Raw genomic sequence first — 21351 nt, forward strand, 5'->3', positions numbered from 1 at the left:
CCTTTTCCATTCCGCAGAATGCAGAATATATATACACACCCGCAAAATCACTGCATTCATTCCTCTCTACATGGAAGCAAACCCCTTTCTTTCAATGGTACTTCCATTTTCAGTTGTCTCTTTAGGTTTGCGGTTCACAGCCCGAGTTGGGGTGAGGGGAAAACCCCGTTGCTACTTTTAAATTCGTTGATGAGGAGGGAAATACGCTGTCCGGTCAGGGCAGTAAAAATCCTAACCGTCTAAAAAAAGCGGGACCGCATGTCTTCTTAGGGGGATTGTACGGCATCCCACTCATCTCTACCGTGGCTGCCATAGCAACGGGGGGCGGAGCGGCAGAGCCCCCAACCGGAAGCAGGTTGTTTTTCCGGGTCACGGGGAGGGCGGGGTGGGAGTGCCCGTCATGGAGTCGCTCGGGAGGCTGAAGCGGTTCGATGCGTTCCCCAAGACTCTGGAGGATTTTCGGGTTAAGACCTGCGGCGGGGCGCTCGGTGAGAGGCGTCGCTTGCGGGGGGCGGCCTAAATTGTGCTCTGGCGAGGAGCGCCTTCCTTGCGGCGGGAGCGGTCTTGCGGCTCGCGGGATTCAGACGCGTGTTCACTCACGATGTGATGCTTTCATTTGCGTGTCCCGTGTGCGAGTCTGTTACGTGCAGTCGCGTGTTCGCGTGTTCAGGTGACGGGCTTGGTTCTCACGTGATGTTTCATCACTTTAGCGACTTGCAGCTGAGCTTTCCTTCCCGGAAAGCCTCTCGTGTTTGAGACGTGGCCCTTCTGTCTGCGGTGTTTTTAATCCGCGCTGGTTTACTCGCACGTGTAAGTCTCCTCGATGGCAGCGGCAGCAGCATCGGGAAGGCTGGGCATGTGGGTGCGAATGAACCAGCTCTGGAAGAGATGCAAAACATATAGGAAGCGGCGTCCTTTTACTATACTGCTTCGAGCGGCATAGCAGGTGTGTGGTCGGTTTGGTTGTTGTGCAGAGCCTCTTCATGATCAGGCAAGAGTGGGAAGAGGACTAATTCTCAAGAGATGCCGTTAGTCAACTCAAGGCAGCGATTGGTTTAAAGAGATTTTAGTATTTAATCAGGAAATGTCTTGTGTAACACTCTTTCAGTTTAGTAAACTTACTCTCCAGCAGTAAACTTACTCTCCAATTCAAGACAGCGACTGGTTTAAAGAGATTTTAGTATTTAATCAGGAAATGTCTTGGGTAACACTCTTTCAGTTTAGTAAACTTACTCTCCAGCAGATGTATTTTGCTAGCCTGGCTTGCTAAGAGTCTCCAATATTTCCATGCTGGCTGCAGAGGATGGGAATCTCCCATTTTTGTGTGCCCATTATGATGATGCAAGAGACTAGTCTCTTAGCAACTAGTTAGAAATCTATCAAGTGTCCTGGCAGAGAAAGAAAAGAGTTTAAGGGAACCATCTTCCCTTTCTGCTCAGCCAACATAAAAACCAAGCAGAGAAATCCATTGCTTCTCTACTAGCCCACTGTGCTCTCCCCCTACCTCACTTTCTCTTATTACTAAAACCTTAGTTCTGTAAACACCTACAGGGAAAGGAGTAAGAGGGTAAATCAAACCCCTAGTAAGTCTTGATGGAGCAGTATAGCTACCATTGCTACCACAGGACCACAGCTTGTGCTGGGGAATCCCCTTTGCTGTACAATGGTTGTTGTTGTTGTTGTTGTTGTTTAGTCGTTTAGTCGTGTCCGACTCTTCGTGACCCCATGGACCAGAGCACGCCAGGCACCTCTGTCCTCCACTACCTCCCGCAGTTTGGTCAAACTCCTGCCGGTAACCTCGAAAACACTATCCAACCATCTCATCCTCTGTCGCCCCCTTCTCCTTGTGCCCTCCATCTTTCCCAGCATCAGTGTCTTCTCCAGGGAGTCTTCTCTTCTCATGAGGTGGCCAAAGTACTGGAGCCTCAGCTTCACGATCTGTCCTTCCAGTGAGCACTCAGGGCTGATTTCCTTAAGAATGGATAGGTTTGATCTTCTTGCAGTCCATGGGACTCTCAAGAGTCTTCTCCAGCACCATAATTCAAAAGCATCAATTCTTCGGCGATCAGCCTTCTTTATGGTCCAGCTCTCACTTCCATACATCACTACTGGGAAAACCATGGCTTTAACTATACGGACCTTTGTTGGCAAGGTGACGTCTCTACTTCTCAAGATGCTGTCTAGGCCTGTCATTGCCCTTCTCCCAAGAAGCAGGCGTCTTTTAATTTCGTGGCTGCTGTCACCATCTGCAGTGATCATGGAGCCCAAGAAAGTAAAATCTCTCACTGCCTCCATTTCTTCCCCTTCTATTTGCCAGGAGGTGATGGGACCAGTGGCCATGATCTTCGTTTTTTTGATGTTGAGCCTCAGACCATATTTTGCGCTCTCCTCTTTCACCCTCATTAAAAGGTTCTTTAATTCCTCCTCACTTTCTGCCATCAAGGTTGTGTCATCTGCATATCTGAGGTTGTTGATATTTCTTCCGGCAATCTTAATTCCAGCTTGGGATTCATCCAGCCCAGCCTTTCGCATGATGTATTCTGCATATAAATTAAATAAGCAGGGAGACAAAATACAGCCTTGTCGTACGCCTTTCCCAATTTTGAACCAATCAGTTGTTCCATATCCAGTTCTAACTGTAGCTTCTTGTCCCACATAGAGATTTCTCAGGAGACAGATGAGGTGATCAGGCACTCCCATTTCTTTAAGAACTTGCCATAGTTTGCTGTGGTCGACACAGTCAAAGGCTTTTGCATAGTCAATGAAGCAGAAGTAGATGTCTTTCTGGAACTCTCTAGCTTTCTCCATAATCCAGCGCATGTTTGCAATTTGGTCTCTGGTTCCTCTGCCTCTTCTAAATCCAGCTTGCACTTCTGGGAGTTCTCGATCCACGTACTGTTTGAGCCTTCCTTGTAGAATTTTAAGCATAACCTTGCTAGCGTGTGAAATGAGTGCAATTGTGCGGTAGTTGGAGCATTCTTTGGCACTGCCCTTCTTTGGGATTGGGATGTAGACTGATCTTCTCCAATCTTCTGGCCACTGCTGAGTTTTCCAAATTTGCTGGCATATTGAGTGTAGCACCTTAACAGCATCATCTTTTAAAATTTTAAATAGGTACAATGGTACCTCGGGTTAAGAACTTAATTTGTTCTGGAGGTCCGTTCTTAAGCTGAAACTGTTCTTAACCTGAAGCACCACTTTAGCTAATGGGGCCTTGCACTGCCGGAGCACAATTTCTGTTCTCATCCTGAAGCAAAGTTCTTAACCCGAGGTACTATTTCTGGGTTAGCAGAGTCTGTAACCTGAAGCATATGTAACCTGAGGTACCACTGTAGAATCATAGAATCATAGAGTTGGAAGAGACCACAAGGGCCATCGAGTCCAACCCCCTGCCAAGCAGGAAACAATCTCTTGTACTATCTCTTGTGGCAGCAAGGCTAGCTCAGAATCCAGTGGGTCTTTTGCCAGCCTAGTCTCAGCCCTTGAATGCTCTGTTTCATGGGTTTCCCCATGGCTACTACCTCCAATAACATCCATTTGCCATTTGAGGTGGAGTCACAGATAGAGTCAGGCAGGCTGGGTAGAGGGATAGTTGGCCCTATTCACACCCCTATTCAACACTGCAGATTGAGGAGTTGGATTACTCTCCAAACTCCACTGAACAGTATGGGGCTAACTTCTGAGTAAATATGGATAGGATTTCCCTGCAAGGCTGGATTTTCCATCTATTTTTGCTATTTTCCTGGTAGATACCAACACTGAAGCAGCATAGTTTATATTTATAAATAAGCACATGGGAAGCTTTATACAACACTTTTTGTAGTATTTCTTTGCATGTTCATATGGCTATACCAGGGGTTTTCAGCCAGTGTGCCATGGTGCCGTGGGTTGCCTTGAATGGTGGTCAGGGGTGTTGCAGGCAACACTGGCCTCTCCCCTTCTTTCCTTCCCTCCCTCCTCTGATGCCCTCTCACGTCTTTGCCTCCCCAAGACTTACACAGCTGTTTGTTGCAGCAGCCCTGGCTTCAAGCTCCCCAGGCAAATTGTGCCTCTGGAGAGGAGAGGAGAAGAGGCTGAGGGAACACTCCAGAAAGGCGGGTGTTCAAAAAGGGCTGAGGGGCTGCTGGCTCTGCAGGCAAAAGTTGACATATCTGGGATCCTAAGTCCCACAGGGGTGCTACAGAAAGGATGTAGTTGGGTCAAGGGAGCCGTGGACTTGAAAAGGTTGAAAACCTCTGTGCTATACTATTCAGAAAAGCCTATTGCATGTATCTTCCTTTATAAGAAAGTTACCATATTTTTCGCTCTATAGGATGCACTTTTCCCCCTCCAAAAATGAAGGGGAAGTATGTATGCGTCCTATGGAGCGAATGCAGGCTTTCGCTGAAGCCTGGAGAGCGAGAGGGGTTGGTGCGCACTGACCCCTCTCGCTCTCCAGGCTTCAGAAAGCAGGCTGCTATCCGCAAACCTTGGGAGTCCAGTGGGAGTTCCCGCTGGACTTCCAAGGTTTGCGGATAGCAACCTGCTTCCCGAAGCCCGGGGAGCGCTTCGCAGTGCACCCAGGGCTTCGGGCAGATATTCACAAGCCTTGGGAGCCCGGCGGGAACTCCTGCTGGGCTCCCAAGGCTTGCAGATAGCAGTCTGCTTCCCCCGCCCCAGCCCCGCACCTGGGGGGGGGGGGAGAATAAGATTTTTTTCTTTATCCCCCCCCAAAAAAAACTAGGTGCGCCCTATAGAGCGAAAAATACGGTAATGCCCTGCAGATGAGGGTAAATAACTCATAAGACCTAGTATGCCTTTGACTTAAATTAAACTGTTGGATTAGCACCCATCTTCTAATAGTAACAGAACTGGAACCCTTGCCTGGCAACTTCACTCCATATCTTTAAACACCAAGTGAAAACATTTCTCTTTAAACAGGCCTTGGGCTAATTAACATTCTATGTCCCTTTAAATGTGTTGGGGGTGTTATTGGTTTGCTTTTGCTTTTGTTTTATTATTTATTTTGTGTTCTTATACATTTTTGTTGTTGTAAAGCACCCTGGGATCTTCGGACTAAGGGCAGTATACAAATAGAATAAATAAGAACAATAACAATAGTGAAGCCGCAACTTCCAACCAAAGGACAAAATACTTACTGTGTATTTTTTTAAAAATCCACCCCTGTTTAGTATGTAATCAGTTTGTTCCAGGAAACAATGCCTAAGCCAGCAACCTGCTTGCTGTGCTTCCTAGTGGCTTTCTACTGCACAGTAGATTATTTTTGGAGAGAACCTTGGGGCTTATTTGCCAAGTGTTGTATTCTAATTGGTGCTTGTTTTGAGAGCACACCTCTTTTACTGAACACAGGAAACAAGGAAGTAGGATTTTCTTCCTAGTATTTTTTACTTTGGAGTAATTCCAGTTCCTTGAAAGTAGTTAAGCAGGAAAAGAATTAAAACTGATTCCACCAAGATGCTTCATTCTGTTCTTAACGGTTTTTGTTTTACTGTATTCATATTATTATACACTGCCCTGTATTTTATGAGAGGGCAGTATACAAATACTTTTACAAATACATAAAGAGAAGGGATTTTTAGTGGGTGGATTGAAGACGTAATGACCACTAAAGTAGAAAGTGATCACTTAATCTAACTTAGGCCACTCAAGTACATATCTGTTAAGGCTGGGTGATATCTGGTTTTCAGCATCATGATATATCAACAGCTAAATATAGCTGTCTGAAATGTATCTTGGCTGTATCTTCCTCCCCACCTTTCTGGGATGCAGAAGAGTGCAGCATTTTGCAAAGAGTTCAGGGATATGTTTCCTCATGCTGAACAATTCATGTTGGGGTGCTGACCAGGTCTGTTGAGCCTTGTAATCAAACTACATGTACTGAGAGCGTACCTGCCAAAGAACACATGCAGTGCTCTCTTGTGAGCTGTGTGTTTCATGGAAAGATTAGAGGTGATGGGCATCAGATTTTTGAGAAAGCTTATCTGACCGTTGATCTTCATGAGCTCATTATTTAGAAGATATCAGATCAGTTCCTGCTATCTCCAGGAAAAGACCCATTTGGAACCCAGGAGAGCCACTGTCATTCAGTGTAGACAACATCAAGCTAGATGAACCAGTAGTGTGACTCGGTATAAGTCAGCTTCCTATGTTTCCTAAAATATCAATAAGATCATGTGTAGTAGAAGTTGCAAGATATGACAATATGTTACTTGTGTTTTCCTTTTTCTCTCTCTGCAGTAACTGTAGTCAGTGGGCTTGTCATGCTCTTACTGTTCTTCTCGGAGCTCCAGTACTATCTCACAAAGGAGGTAAATGAGTCTGTTTTTCTCATCCCCTGTGCACACACTGCCAAATACAGATTTTGCTTCGTCTTTGTTTTTTGATGCTAGAGATTTTGATAGTGTGCTAGACTAAGGCTGAAGCGATCCAGCCATGATGCTCATGGAGTTATTCGGAACATAGGAAGCTGCTTTCTACCAAGTCAAGTCATTGATGGGCCAGCCACCATCTTTTAGCCAAACTTACTTACCTCACAGAATGGTTGGGAAGATAAAGGGGAATCCAGCAAAGTCGTTGGGTAAGCAGAGCAGTTTCCATTCACGCAATGGAAGTTCACCTTCCCCTCCTCCCCCTGCACCTGTGCCATCTGCTCCAGAGGGTTGGGAGAACCTCAAGCAGATTGAAGGAAGAGATGGAGAAGTTTCATTGCATGAATGAAAGTTGCTTTACTTGTGCAGTTACTTCGTTAGATGTCTCCTTGAATTACTTGAGGACAGGGTAGAATAATAGTCAAATACTAGCCACAGCTTTGGTGTACAGTTTATGTAAAAAATCAACCAGAATTTTCATTCATGCTTTAGCTTAGGTTTCCTATTTTTGAATAGACTTTTATTCTATAATGGGATAAAATAGACTTAGAAAATCTCCTGCCTCAGCCTGCATGCTTAGTGGTGTTGTTTTCATAGATTAATGCAATTGGAATTGTAAGATGCTATTCTGTCCCTAGACACATAATCTTTTACTTGCTTCCTCATTTAAGATCCTCCATCTAGGCCTCTTTCACACTTCCTTAATCAAAGGAGGAAATCAATACTGTTATTCTTTTTTCTGCTCTGAAAATGTCCTACCAATGATTGTTGTGCCTCAAGGGGATTTTCTCTTTCTTTGCTACATACAGGTTCAGAAAGAGGAGCAAGACAGAGATCTAGCCCATGTTCTGGGATTTGGTCATGATTGTGCCTTAAACTAAAGTCTATAATTCTGTTAGCCTGGTTATTCTAATTCTTATTCATGTCGACCTCTGACACTGTTTCTCTTAACGTTCCAGGAAATTTCCCTCCCTTTTTAGTTCTCTGAATGTGGAATGCTTATAAACAAACATTTACAAATCTGGACAGATGAGAACAAAACTGATTTTTTAATTTTTTTGCAATTAGGTGATTTTTCATTTTCTTCATTTTTAGATTCACCCAGAATTATATGTTGACAAATCAAGGGGAGACAAACTACGGATAAACATAGATGTTTCCTTTCCACATATGCCATGTGCTTGTGAGTATCTTCTTTAACACTTGGCTTTTAATTATATTAAACCATGACAATATGGTATGGCTTGGCATCTCATAGCACATTATATAACTTACGTGAACGTCATTGGACTTGGTCATAAACGTCTTTACAGAGAAAATGAGCGAGAGACCAGGGGTTGAAGCTGGTCCCTTACACAGAATGGCATTTTCTGTTCCTCTAGTGCAGGCTTCCTCAGACTCGACCTTCCAAATGTTTTTGGCCTACAACTCCCATTATCCCTAGCTAGCAGGACCAGTGGCCAGGGGTGATAGGAATTGTAGTCTCAAAACATCTGGAGGGCCGAGCTTGAGGAAGCCTGTTCTAGTGAATTATTGGTCCTTCCCTATGCCCAGCTAATGTGGATATAAGGGGTCTACATTGCTGTTTTTGGCTGCTTAGTCCTCTCATCAAATCCTCTTCAGTGAATCGGCCTAATTCTTAGAAAAGTCCTCTCAGAAAACCTTTGTATTTTGTACCATTTTGATATTTGATAGCTCAGTGGGTATATCACAGTGGTGGGGGACTTTGGCCCACAGGCCTGATTAGGCTTACCTGGCCTCCTCATTTGGCCTGCAAGGCCATTTTGGCCAAACAATGCCCACCTGCCATACACTTGCCATCACTTATGGTATCAGGTGTGGTGCAAGGAAAGATGTGGCTGAACTGAAGGGAGGTTTGCAGGCACTGACAATCAGCTGATTGACGGTGTCAGTAAAGCCCTGTGAACAGTGCTTTCCAAAGTGCTGCTGATTAGCAGTGCCTGCTGTGCATGGTATAATTTCAAACCATGTGGTTTGACAGGTGATTGGCAGGTGGGTGTCCCCCCGCACCTGTTGCCCTTGGCTCTTGGAAGTGGGGAAGAGAAGGATGTGGCTTTTCTCCCAGAGCCAGATCTGCACCCCTGGTTTATCATGAAGTAAAGGAATCATCTGATGTCTCAAGAAATCTGCCTTCGCCTGTCCATTGTTGTTTTTCAGATTTGAGCATTGATGCAATGGACGTAGCTGGAGAGCAACAGCTAGATGTTGAACACAACCTCTACAAGCAGCGCTTGGATAAAGATGGCAAGCATGTGACTCCAGAGGCAGAAAGACATGGTAGAATACACTGCTCCCCCCGTGTGGGAACAGTATTGCAGACAAGATGCTAACACTGTGGCATCCAATTTAAAGGCAGCTAAAGTAACAAGGTCACACTCTTGTCTACTCTAGGGCCAGACATTAGCTGCTTCTCATGGAGGTGCACCACTGTTAACAATGGTTGGGTGTGCTTTAGATTGATAGTTCCATGCTGGGAATCTGTGGGTTGCTAGTACAAGAACCATGTCTGTCCTTGTTTCAGAGTTGGGAAAAGAAGAGGAGATACTGTTTGATCCAAACTCTTTAGACCCTGATCGATGTGAAAGTTGTTACGGGGCAGAATCCGAGGACATCAGGTATGCCTTAATTCCCTCACTATTACTTAGAGGCAAAGAGATGAAGTTGGAAGGGAGCTGCATAACCATAGCATTTCCTGAATCTTCTAGGAAGGAGTGGGCTCCAGAATGCTTTTAGTCAAACGCCATGTGCTCGCCTATTCTGCTTACTCTGGAGGTCAGGTTGAGGATGATACTGCTTTCCTCATAGTTAATTGGAAGAGAGGATAAATAGGCAATGCGTGGATTTCATTAACCTTCTGTCTTTCAGATAATTATTTTAAATTGTTGTAACCTGTCCTGGGATCTTAGGTAGAAGGGTGGGTAAAAAATTAAAATAAATACAAAAGCATCATAAGATGGTGATGATGGTGATTTGTTATTATTATTCTGTGTACGTAGCTCTGCAATGCCTGTTTCACCGATTAGAAAGGTCCTGCAGATTGTTTCTGTGAGTGAAGCCGTAGAATGATGAAGAGGTTGCCACTTGTCTGTCAGCCATGTGCTAGTAATCTGGGAACAGCTCAGCATGCTGCATCTGAGATAGGGAGATACATTTTTTCCACATTATTTTACTTATGGGAAGACCTATGGGGCACATCTTTTTGTGTCCCTGCTGGTGGCTATTTCTTGCTCAGCAACCTTCGCCCTCTCCCAGCTGTGAGTTTTCTGAAGCAACTGGCAGGGCTTACACAGCTTAGCCCATTTCAGATGGAAGTATAGACTTTTATGCAGAGCCCCATTTTCTTACTATGTGCTTCGTAGGTGACCATTTTTGCTGATTTACATGCTTATTCTTTTTCACAGATGCTGTAACACTTGTGACGATGTGAGAGAAGCATACAGGCGGCGTGGCTGGGCTTTCAAGAATCCAGACACAATAGAACAATGCAAGAGAGAAGGATTTAGCCAGAAAATGCAGGAGCAGAAAAATGAGGGCTGCAAAGTATATGGCTTCTTAGAAGTCAACAAAGTAAGTGAGTCAATTTTTATCACCTTACTCCAAAAGGTCTATTGAAATCCCAGTGACACAAGTGACCAAGAAGCAAGGGAAACTAGAAAAATGGGATCTGCACTCTGGTGTTGCCATAGTTTGAGTGTCAGTCTCTAGATTTTTGCAGGCATGCATATTACTGTTGAGCAACATACAAGATAGATACCACATAGAATAGAAATTAATATAGTGATTAGCAAAAGTTCACCAACAGTTTTTAGAGCCAGAATGTAAACTCTTTATTTAACCCCGTGGAGAATACGGGTTGCATGTGGAGTATGCTTTTATATGTTTTGGTCTACCACAAGTTTTTGGCAGCTTAAATCTTTACTGTACTTTGTTTAATCTTACAAAGAGGAATGCCAGTGTCTCCCTCTAAGCTCTCTTCCAGATTCTGTTCCTAATGAAACTGCTTATTCCTTCAGCATTTGGCACTAGCTTCTCTCCTGTAACTAACACCTCTGTAGCAGGAAGTGACTTTTTCGGACCAAATTTACATATGTAGACTACTAAATACTAGGTTGTATTGCTAAATGATAGCTTGTACCACTTCAGACTTCTGGGTGAAGGGTACTTCATTTCTGAATATAAAAGGGTGAGGACCACCCAACGTACACAGTAGGCAGACCAGGCTAGAATCTTTGATTTGTGATAGTATTCAGACCAGTTTTATTCATCATATGAGGGGGGATGGATCTAGCCCTGTTTGCTTTCTTCTGTGCTAATCTACTTTCAAATAGTGTGGTTTTGACGGAGGGAAAGATTCAAAAATGTGGTTCACCACTTGCAGACTGCTGGATTTTGTGGGTTTGGGGTTTTGTTTTGTTTTTACTTAATATTACATATCTTTGGCAAAGATTGAGATGGTGCCATCAAAGCATTACTTCCAATCCAGAGGACCTGATCAGTTTATGAACATGTGAGCTGATTTACTTCCATGAAGGAAATGTATGTGAAGTCCAAAAGCAGTAAGGCTGGAATGGGGAAAGGGAGCTACTTCTGATGAGAGATGCTGTTTTCCCCCCAAAGGCTTCCATGAGTCCAGAGTATGTGGTGATGCATAGTTGGGGCTGTGTCTGTTCAAGTTGAGTATTCTTATCTCTTCAATGGTCAGTGTAGCAAGCAATCTGCATTTGCAGTTTGGAGGAGGGGTTCAAAGCCTTGGATATCATTTTTGTATCTTCCTCAATTTGGTGTCTCTTGTCTTTAAAATATCAACTGTATGTTGATATAGTAATTCTCATAATAAAGACTGACTGTTTTCAATTTGCAGAGAAAGGCAATAAGATTTGTACATTGCTGTTCTTCGGACATTAGCAACTCCTGCTTGGATCTAGTTTGGGTGAAAGTGTATTGAAATACAGTATATAGGTTAAACACTTCACCTTCACATTCCTTTTTAAGTTTTACAGCTTCACTTTTAAAAGTTGTTACAATCTTCTATGGAGAGCAGGGCAGTTTAATGAAATGTAGCTGTCTTTTACAGGTAGCTGGCAATTTTCACTTTGCACCAGGAAAAAGCTTTCAGCAATCTCATGTTCATGGTAAAGTAGTTTGTATTCTTCTGAGTGGGTTTTTTGTAATGTTCCCTTTTTACTAAATATCAGGAAATAATTGTAACTCATGCACTAAAGTAGGTATATAGAATATACTGTTAAGGAGGAACTTTCAGAAGGGATGTTCTGAGAAGTATGTTGGAAAACTGTGATGTTTCTATTCACATGAGGAAAAAAAGTTGTAACATTAGATCCTTTGAGGCAGTGCCTTTCTTCTATAAATGGGTTTTTATCAATAGCCACTTCTGTCCTGGCAGTGGTAAGACTAGCATTTCAAAGCAGTTCAAATCCTGTTAATAATCTGCTTCCTTATATACAGGGTTATTTGACAACATAAATGTTTTAAGTAATGAAATTTAAAATATTGTTATCCTCAGAGCCACGCCGCTCAGAGTGGCTTACAAAATTAAACAAAAAATAAGCACAAGTATACTTACCATGCACAGCACACATTATATTTCAAAACAAATAAATACAATATTTTAAGACCAAGATTGAAATTGCATGCAGTAGTTTGAAGCATCAAAATTTTAAAGCATACATTTTATGGCAGGCTGTAGCAAAGTTCTGTGAGCATGCTGAGCTTATTCCATTGCCATACAAGACGAGCAGAAATTCGGCTTGAATGTGCACTTCCAGTATCTTAAGATTTTGATACAAATGTTAGACTAGATTGACTAACACAATTCAGGAAAAAAGTGCTTTGGCATCTGCAGCTTTTTCAAAATTCAGAATGCACATAATGCATGTATGTGATAGTGAATATACTGTCTGCAATCACTGTCTGAAGGTTTCCTCTTCAATTTTGTACTGAATATTCTCCATTTCTGGTTTTCACTCTTGCAACATAGAAATGGTTCCTGCCAAAGTTTCTGTGTGACAGTGCTATAGAACAGTGGAGTGTGGGGAACCTTTGGCCTGACATGGGTCCCAATTTTAGACTATAAAACTGTTTTCCTCAGAACACGTCCACCTGCGTTATGTGATCTCAGGTGTGGGCAGGTAGAAATGTGGCTGGATCAGCTGCAGAACTGAGTTTCCAGCACAAGCTTTGCAAAGCACTTTATGCAGTGCTATCCAAAGGACCAACTGCTACCTAGTTGTCTGGTACTTGCCAAGTGCTGAGCACACGGCTAGCAAAGCCTATTGCACTGCACTTTCCAGTTGCCCAACAACCCTTTGACTTTCAGACACCTGTGAAATGCTGCGCAATAAACTTTGACAGGTGGGTGGGACAACCCAACTGTAAATTGTCTGACATAATAATGGTAGTCCCGCCTACTTGTCAGAGTTGGCCAGAGGGGTGGTGGTGACAGATAAGGCACTGGCCCACTGGGCCAAATGGTTCCCCACCTCTACTATAGAATATTACTCCTTATTGCTTCTGTTAACTTGTTGAATGTTTTCTGCTCTAGCCCTTAATCAAAGGAAGATGAGCTTTATTATTTTCTGTTCCTCCCTCTCCTTTCAAATGGGAACTTTGTCAGGGAATTTCCCCTTCTCCTTTTCTGTCTTGACATCTTAGTCCTTTACCAAAAGTTTCACAAATGGCACTTTATTACTGATGCGTTCTTATACATCTGACTCGAAAAATATCTGCTGCTAAAAGGAAGTCAGTGCTGAAATTCTCATATTTTTCTGGAATAGTGTTTTAGATATCCTGCCAGTAGTTTAAGATCAACATGATTGTGTTTCTTTTGCAAACCATCCAGCTTCTTCCTCCTGTTTGCGTGGAAGAGTAGTCTAGTCCAGAACAGCGTAACATGGGATACAATAAAAAAAATTGATATTGAACAACTGTGCTCTTGCCTTCATGTTCCCCTTAAACCATAGCCTGTGCTAGAGGAAGCTTGAAAAAAAAAAAAGAGTATCTAATGTTGAGAGGCTGCTTCTTTTGCAATAACGTATATTATCTCTGCTTTAGATCCTTCTGGAACAGTTGAGAGCAACCCCACTTACTGATAATACTGATTTGTTTAGTTAAATTTTAATTGTAGCTTCATAGGGTTTGGACTCTTCTTTTCAGAATATGAGCATTGCTCTACAGCTAATATTTTATCAGCTGAACTACATAGGTCAACCAACTGTCATTTAAAAAACTACTAATCTTTTATCTTTTTTAAGTTGGGAAAATATGAAGGTATAAAGAATTATGGGCCACAGCATTCTGTTTCTTTTCTGTGCACTGTCTTTTTAATTTTTCCTGTAATAATTGATTCAGTTTAAACATGATTACACTGGTCCAAGCTCGTCACTTCCCTGCATAAACCTTGTTCTACCTGTTTCAGTTGCATGAGCTCCCTTCTGAAGGGAACAGGTTTCAGAGTCTAGCAATCCGCATGACCTCAGTTGTAGTTCATGGGCTGATCTTTGCTTTTCAGCATCTCCACCATCTGTTAAGGATAATGGATGTCGTAATTCTGGTCCATTATTAGGCTATTAAATATCACTTATATCAGATGGAACTTCTGTAGCTGAAGTTTGTGAAGGACTGTAGCCATGTGCATTAACCCTTGTGGCTGTAGAGAGAAGATGTACAACATAGGTGTTTTCCAGTAATTAGGTTGTGCATGGTGCTCAGCTCCCTGCCTCACAGTCTCATCACCCCAAATAGTTGATCCTTTGCTTATTACTGTTTCTTTGCATTACTAGCTGACAAAATCAGTCATGGAAGAAATATGAGTTGTTAGGGAGGTTTAACCAAATTCTGATGTGGATGATTTGCATCACTTATTCCAGCTGCTCAGTGGTGTATGTGGTGAAGGACTTGAGATTTCTCCCAAATATGTGATACTAGGACAGCTAAAGTCATGCCCATTTTTCTTTCACAGTTGAGAGGCAGTTGGCCAGAGGCAAAATAATTCCTTGGTAGAATTCCTGTGCTGTAAGTGTCAAGATCCAACTTGCTAATTGTGTTGCTTGTGAAGGGCCTTCGCCAGTGCAAAATGTTTCGCTACGCACAGAAGCATTGGCCGGGCAAAAGATGGAGATTGGTTGAGATTTATTTGAAACTAGTGATCAGTGCCAATTCATAACGTTTTCCATCCTCTAATCTTTGCTTACAAGACTGAGCAATATAGACTTCTGTGTTCCACAAGGCCATTCTTACCCCAACCCCTAAAAGACCTAGAGCAGGGACAGCTTAGCCTTGGGAGGGCTGTATAAACACATGCATTCAGATCATCATAGAGCATGCTGGTTTCCTCTGTGGGCTTGTAGTTGGTGCCCTGCAGCATCTGAATGGGCAGCCAATGCTGTATCTTTAGGAAGCAACACAGTGTTCCTTTTTAGTCCTCAGGCCACAGGTATATGTGAAGGTTCACATGCGCGATTCAGTGCTGCTTTGTGTCCCTTCACAAATTGCTCCAAGCCCAGAGTTTTGTTGGCGGAGTAGCCAGTGCCTCCTGAAAGCCAAACTAATGTCAAGTATTGCCTTTGTTTTTACATCCTTGCTTTTCAGTATGGAGCTCTGAATGTTTCTCTCTTTCTTTTCTTAACCCTGATCATTTTTGCAGTTCACGCTGTTGAGAGTAAGTGTTGCTGACTTATTTTCTTTACTATTTCTGTGCTGTCTGTAATTAAACCAGTTAATTTCTCCAATTCAACCTTGGTGCTCCCTAAAGATCTGACAGAATTAAAGTATCAGTAGACACTGCATGCTTTCAGTCAAGGAACTGCAAATGGTTTTCACGTGGCTTTAGAAGGCCTCTTTTGTATAAAAAATGTCAGCTCATTTCCATTCTTATCTTCAAAATAATGTTCGTTGAACATATGGAAGAGAGTGCAGGATTAAGCCCTCTGCCCAGCCAATTGGATCTCACAGCATGTAGGAAAAAAGAGGACAGCATATAATAGTTTAAAAAGTCAGAAACAAAATTTAGCTTAGCTTTGTATTGCGCTCATCTTAATACTGAATGAAATGTCTCCATACCCTGCAAAGGCATTATGCCTAGACAGGGAAAACCTAAGGCGTGCAAGGACCTTGGGACGTATATCAGGCTATACATGTTCAGCCAAGCACAGAGCCCCTTGGAGACTTTCTTCCGCAACTGGGGGGTGGAGCAGGTTTGCGGTGCAGGGTATATTGAAGGCAGGGCCAGTGCAATTTGCCCCGAGGGCTATATCTGTGTTGCCGCAATGCTTGAACAGCACATTTCTTTCTTCCCATTAAAGTGTGAATGTGCCTTCTGAAACTGCTCTACAGCTACATATTTTACTTTAGTTTGCAAATGCAAAGACCTAGGCAGACTGACTGGTTTGGGAAGCTTTGCAGACAACTGAAGGCAGCTTCACACATTTTAAAAATGCATACCTAAAGACCTTGCATGGCATATTTAAAAAAGAAATTGACAAATTGTGTTTTTCAACTAAACCTCTGATAGGAATACATACTCCAGACAGCAGGGATTGGTCTTAGCCGCCACATCTACACCCAGTAGAACATACATATACACACAGATACCCCTTAGTTGTAAGCCTGAGAGTGGAACATCTAGTATCTCTGTCCTAAATTCTCAGAATGTTAGTAGCTTCATTCCCAGTTGGATCTGACACTTACTGCTGAATTGCCTTGCTCAAATCCCTATCTTATAGTACAGTCATCTTAATATTGTATTACTATTATAGATTTGGTTGATAATTTGCAGTGGATTCCACTTACGTAGATTTCCAAATGTTAGTTTGCATAGAGCTAAATAGCATAAAAAAGCGGGAAGTATTCTATTTATTTAGAAGAACCTATTTAAAGGGATTAATAACTTGCTATTTGAAAACACCTAAAGAGGAATTACAACTAAACTGGGATACTTTAGCAAAGTTAAAAGCCTGCTCTGAATGCATTCAGAAATTAACATAAGCTGTATTTGTAGGTTGGGAAAGAATAAAGAGCTGCAACCTTGAAAACACAGTTGAGAATTATGGTGGGCAGTATCTGGTGATGGAACAAATAGGTGTATTCTAATCCTTGTGCATATGCTTAGAATGTGGCATATGAGTTGAGAAGTTGTAAACTGTTCTGAGGTTTTGTTTACAATTAAGGAATACATATTTTGTTCAACAAATAAAATATCTTCCAGTTGCGCAAGGAAGTTTGTCGTGTCCTTTACTTGGAAACATGCTAGGATTGTGAAAATTTGCAGATTTTTCTCTTTCTTTTAAAAAAGAACAGAGCAGTTAAATAACTTTAGGAAGTCTTTTCCTTTATGTAACATTTTGTTGTCTTGCCTCTCTTACAGTTCATGATCTGCAGAGCTTTGGACTTGACAATGTAAGTATCTGGGAGAGACATATTGAGTTTGAGATACTGATTCACATCTGCAGAGAAGGGAGTAAAGTGTCAGTGCAGATGATTTCCCCTTGTGCTTACTGGTGTGGCACCTCTAGCTTTGGCAGCGGCAGTGTAAATGATAGGCAAAAAGAACAAAAAGCAACATTTAGAACAAAACTGTTTTCCCCCAAAAGGTGACCACATATTTCATTGTATACTGGTGCTTTCAGAATCCAGTGAGTCACTAAGCATCCATCCTGAGCTCCTTGCCTTATTTTATTCTCACCCTGTATGCCACTGAGCACGAACATCTCCTTCCTGTGACTGCAGTTCCCAGAGGAGAAGAGGTGTGTAATTACAGGGAGAGGAGTGTATTTCTAGCAGGGCTTCTACCCTAAGGTGGTGTATGCATGAAAATTGTGCAGAAGAGAAAACATCATTAGCTGTGCTCAACTTGCATAAGCAGGCACAGGTGCTAAAATCCTGCTGCTCTTATTGGAGAGAGTTGGTGAAAAACACCTACCTACCTTTTGATCATAGGCTTAGTACTCAGCCTGCTCTGTCCTTTGCTGGTTCTGTTTGAACATGTTTCCCTTTTTTTGTTTCAGATAAACATGACCCATTTTATCAAGCACCTTTCATTTGGGAGGGATTATCCTGGCATTGTGAACCCACTTGATGGGACAGTTGTCACAGCACACCAAGGTACTGGTCTGAAAATAAGTTACGTTATAGTTTGCTTATATACTGCTTTTGCCCCCAAAGTGATGAATACTATATTAATAAAAAGAAAGGTGCAGTAAAATACAGTAAGTCAGCCGTAAAAGCATTTTAAGATAGCTAATAATAATAATACCGTACTTTTCTATTTATAATACTATGTTTTTTTCTTTAAAAATCATGCTAAAAAGTGGAGGTCTTCTTATACATGGATAGTGAATAGGGTGGACGTTTGATTGATAGCTTCCGCAGCTGTCAGCGGCTATTGTGCGTGTTATTGGTTGCTGCGTCACACAACAAAAGCTCAACAACTCTGTGCCATTTCCCCCCATTTTCTTAAATTGGAGTCCCCCAAAATATGGGGCATCTTATAAACGGAAAAGTATGGTGGTAATAATAATTAATAATAATAATAATTCCCTTCCCTTATAATAGTACCTAAACAATGAACTGGCCAAAATATTATGGCTGTCTAACCTAGGACTGTCTCACTTAATCCAGGCACTGTCCTTTAGCTCTTTGAGTTTCTATCTTCCTCTCACTACATCAGGGTAAGCAAGCAGACCCTCATGTTTAGTTCATCAACCTACTTGGTGGTCCAATGTCAGGGTCCTGGTAATCTGCTTTCTAAACAATAGGCCATAGGAGATTTAAAATAATAAAAAATTAAAAACAAAAATGCATGCCTCTAATACCATCCACAAATCACACTGAACATTGCTTCTTGGGCTGTAGTTGTGCTCTCACCACAGACACATCTCTTGGGTATTTCTGCTCACATGCACTGAAGGGTTAACAGCCTATTTTATAAATAATAATTGTAATAAATAAAATATTTTAATTAACAATATTAAATTTAGGTTTGCATGAGAAGGGAATAAAACCTTGTAAGTGAAGACTATCACATTTGTGGTAATGCCACACAAGTTATGTATATATGCATTTATTTTAATATAAAGTTGGGCAACTAACTGGCTAGCTTCTGGCTCAGTAAAATGGGGAAGATGCCAGCAAGCTTCCTCTTCCTCCTGGCTGACAGTGAATTACAGGCAGAGGTGCATGCATGAAAGAATTGTCTTTGCTCTTTTCTCCACCCCCCCTTCTTTACTTTCTAAGCCATTCCCAGCTCAGAAAGATGGAGTTATAGGGACAAAGACTCTTCTCCCCACACCCCACAGCAAAATAAATCTGAATAGGGAGAGGGAACTAGCCTTGCCTTTCTTCCCTGGGAATGAAATCTCGAGTTTCTTTTCTCTCCCTCCCTCACCTGCTCTTTCACAAGACCCTGCTGGTAAGATTGTAGACTAAAGTCATTATAGCAGAAATTATTACTATGTAGCTTGGACCTCAATAGAATTCTAACTTCCCACTTCAAAGTTACTGCTGCTTACTAATTATCTATTCAAATTCCTTCTTGCCCCATATCAATTTCGTTAAGTTCTGTATAAGGGGACTTTCCCCCCAAAGTGGCTCCTATTAACACTATATTTTGCACTTAGCATCCATGATGTTCCAGTACTTCGTAAAAGTGGTCCCCACTGTGTATATGAAGGTCGATGGTGAGGTAAGATCCCGATGTTTCCTTTTAAAAACAAACACACCAAAACCTAGCATTATATTTTAATATAGAACAGTGCTGCCCAGGTTATTGCAGTGTAATTAGAGGTTGGGACATGGGGAAATGAAATTGCAAAGAGTTTTGTATATCTTATTACCAATAAGCCTCTGAACAATCAAAGCTCCAGATTTGCAAAAGTGTGAATGACAACCACATGGGGATTTCTGAAAGAGAGAAATCTTTATTGCTGTGGACCCAAATGTAGTGTGACACTGGACAGTTATGAGTCATGGGGGGAATTATCTTGAGTGTATTGTAGGACTTGGGTAGGTGGTTTCTTTGTGTTGGGCAGAGGCGGGTGGACAGAGAGGACAAACTAAGGTATATTTAATGTTTCCTGCTGGGGAAGAATGCATTGTGGCAAAATTCAACCCAGCTCCAAATCCTATACAGTGGTACCTCGGGTTACATACGCTTCAGGTTACAGGCTCCGCTAACCCAGAAATAGTGCTTCAGGTTAAGAACTTTGCTTCAGGTTGAGAACAGAAATTGTGCTCCGGCGGCGCAGCAGCAGCAGGAGGACCCATTAGCTAAAGTGGTGCTTCAGGTTAACAGTTTCAGGTTAAGAACGGACCTCTGGAACGAATTAAGTACTTAACCCGAGGTACCACTGTATAGTCAATTGTGTGTCTTAACTTGTTTAATTAGAAAGAGTAACATTATGTTCTACTTATGTTCTATTAGGTGGTGAGATCAAATCAGTTTTCAGTAACACGACATGAGAAAGTAGCTAACGGGCTAATTGGAGACCAGGGTCTCCCTGGAGTATTTGTGCTCTATGAGCTTTCTCCCATGATGGTGAAACTAACAGAGAAACACAGGTGAGAAGTTTTCACATGAACCCATTTTAAAACTTGCTTATAAAAATTGTATTTCATTTATTCATCACGTGATGCATACAATTAGGTTGTAGAGGTAGTTGCAAAAAGCTTCCATTTGACGCAGTTAACATTTTGACTGCCTTTTGAACCTAAGTGTTCATTGGACATGGTCAAGTGGGATTGAATTAATGTATTTACTCGAGTCTAATGCACCATTGAATCCATTGCGCACCTTAATTTTTGCAACATGATTTGGCCAAAAAAGGTGAGCATTAGATTAAATACGGTAATCCATGGGTTTCATTCCCCCCCCCCCCAAGTTTTAACTTGTTCATTCATAATGTACACATTACATGGTAATCAACGTTTTTCCCCCCTCACCCCATATAGGTCCTTTACACATTTTCTCACAGGAGTCTGTGCCATCATTGGAGGGGTATTTACAGGTATTTTAATATTTTAATTGTTCTCCTCACCCATCTTGGGTCTAAAGTTTAGCTTGCAAATGTTCTGATCAATACATCCTAGGCATTTTCAAAACTTGTTTTTACAAAGATGGCAGAATCATCACTATTAGTACATCTGTTTTCTATACATATAAAATGAGCAAAAATGCAACTGAATGGTGCTTATCAAACAGTGTCTCCTCCTAGTATTTAGTGAGCAGCGTATTTTGGTTGTGTGACATGGCTCTTTGGGCAGTGCATTATTTCCTCACTGCTTTGACAAGTTTAGGAATCCCCCCCAAACACCTAAAAGCAACTTCTTGGAAGAAAGAGGGAGGGGGCGTCTTTTTTATTTCCCCTTTACATGCAGTGTCAATATGGAACATATATAACCTGACCTTCCTTTTCCTCCTTCTTCCAGTGGCAGGACTCATTGATTCTTTGATCTATCATTCAGCTCGGGTCATTCAAAAGAAAATAGAACTTGGAAAAACAACATAGATTATCAGGTGCAATCCCCTCTGAAGAACTTGAAGGAATTAAAAACAAATGGTCAGTGGTCATTTTGAGGGTGCCAAGAAGATCCCTGGACTTGTACTGAGACTGGAACTATCATCAGTCTCTCTTCACAAGTAAAACGGGGGATTAATTTAAACATCCATCTTTTGTGGCAGTGCTGTATACCCTAGATTTCAGTACTTGTCTTATATGTTGGCCTATCTCTCAACTTCTAGATCATGAAATGAAGAAAATGGAACACAAGACCTTTTACATGTGTAAAACAAATATTTTCTATTTAATTTGTACACAGTGCTACCCTTAGGATGTTTGTTTGGACCAAATTCTCAGGAAAAAGTTTTAATAAAGTCGTGTAATATTTGCTTTCTTTTTACTTACATTTCAACACTCTGTATCAAATAGCATTGCAGCCAAGAATATTGCTCAGT

The 21351-nt window shown here is 41.8% G+C and overlaps 1 protein-coding gene across 5 annotated transcripts; it reads left to right on the plus strand.

The window, feature by feature from the left end:
* Nucleotides 1-362: 362 nt before the first annotated feature.
* ERGIC3 (ERGIC and golgi 3) lies at nt 363-21284 on the plus strand. Of its 5 annotated transcripts, none has more exons than XM_053393806.1 (14): nt 363-488; nt 6238-6308; nt 7464-7551; nt 8547-8633; nt 8911-9004; nt 9791-9956; nt 11464-11521; nt 15049-15063; nt 16768-16799; nt 17408-17504; nt 19019-19083; nt 19822-19958; nt 20349-20404; nt 20826-21284. In XM_053393806.1, exons 1-14 carry the CDS (start codon nt 401-403, stop codon nt 20903-20905), a joined length of 1134 nt encoding a protein of 377 aa, XP_053249781.1. In that variant the 5' UTR covers nt 363-400; the 3' UTR covers nt 20906-21284. The 5 variants fall into 5 exon arrangements, with proteins under 5 accessions (XP_053249781.1, XP_053249779.1, XP_053249782.1 ...); XM_053393804.1 differs by having other exon boundaries at nt 364-488; nt 8547-8666; XM_053393807.1 differs by lacking the exon at nt 11464-11521 and having other exon boundaries at nt 364-488; nt 8547-8666; nt 9791-9960.
* Nucleotides 21285-21351: the final 67 nt, after the last annotated feature.

Source organism: Podarcis raffonei, chromosome 6, assembly GCF_027172205.1.
Source record: "Podarcis raffonei isolate rPodRaf1 chromosome 6, rPodRaf1.pri, whole genome shotgun sequence".
NCBI lineage: Eukaryota > Metazoa > Chordata > Lepidosauria > Squamata > Lacertidae > Podarcis > Podarcis raffonei.

Coding starts and splice junctions, on each gene's coding strand:
- ERGIC3 (XM_053393804.1), top strand. CDS start 401: ATGGAGTCGCTCGGGAGGCTGAAGCGGTTCGATGCGTTCCCCAAGACT. Junction 17,505..19,018: donor AGTTGTCACAGCACACCAAG/GTACTGGTCTGA, acceptor TTTTGCACTTAG/CATCCATGATGTTCCAGTAC. Junction 19,959..20,348: donor AAACTAACAGAGAAACACAG/GTGAGAAGTTTT, acceptor CACCCCATATAG/GTCCTTTACACATTTTCTCA.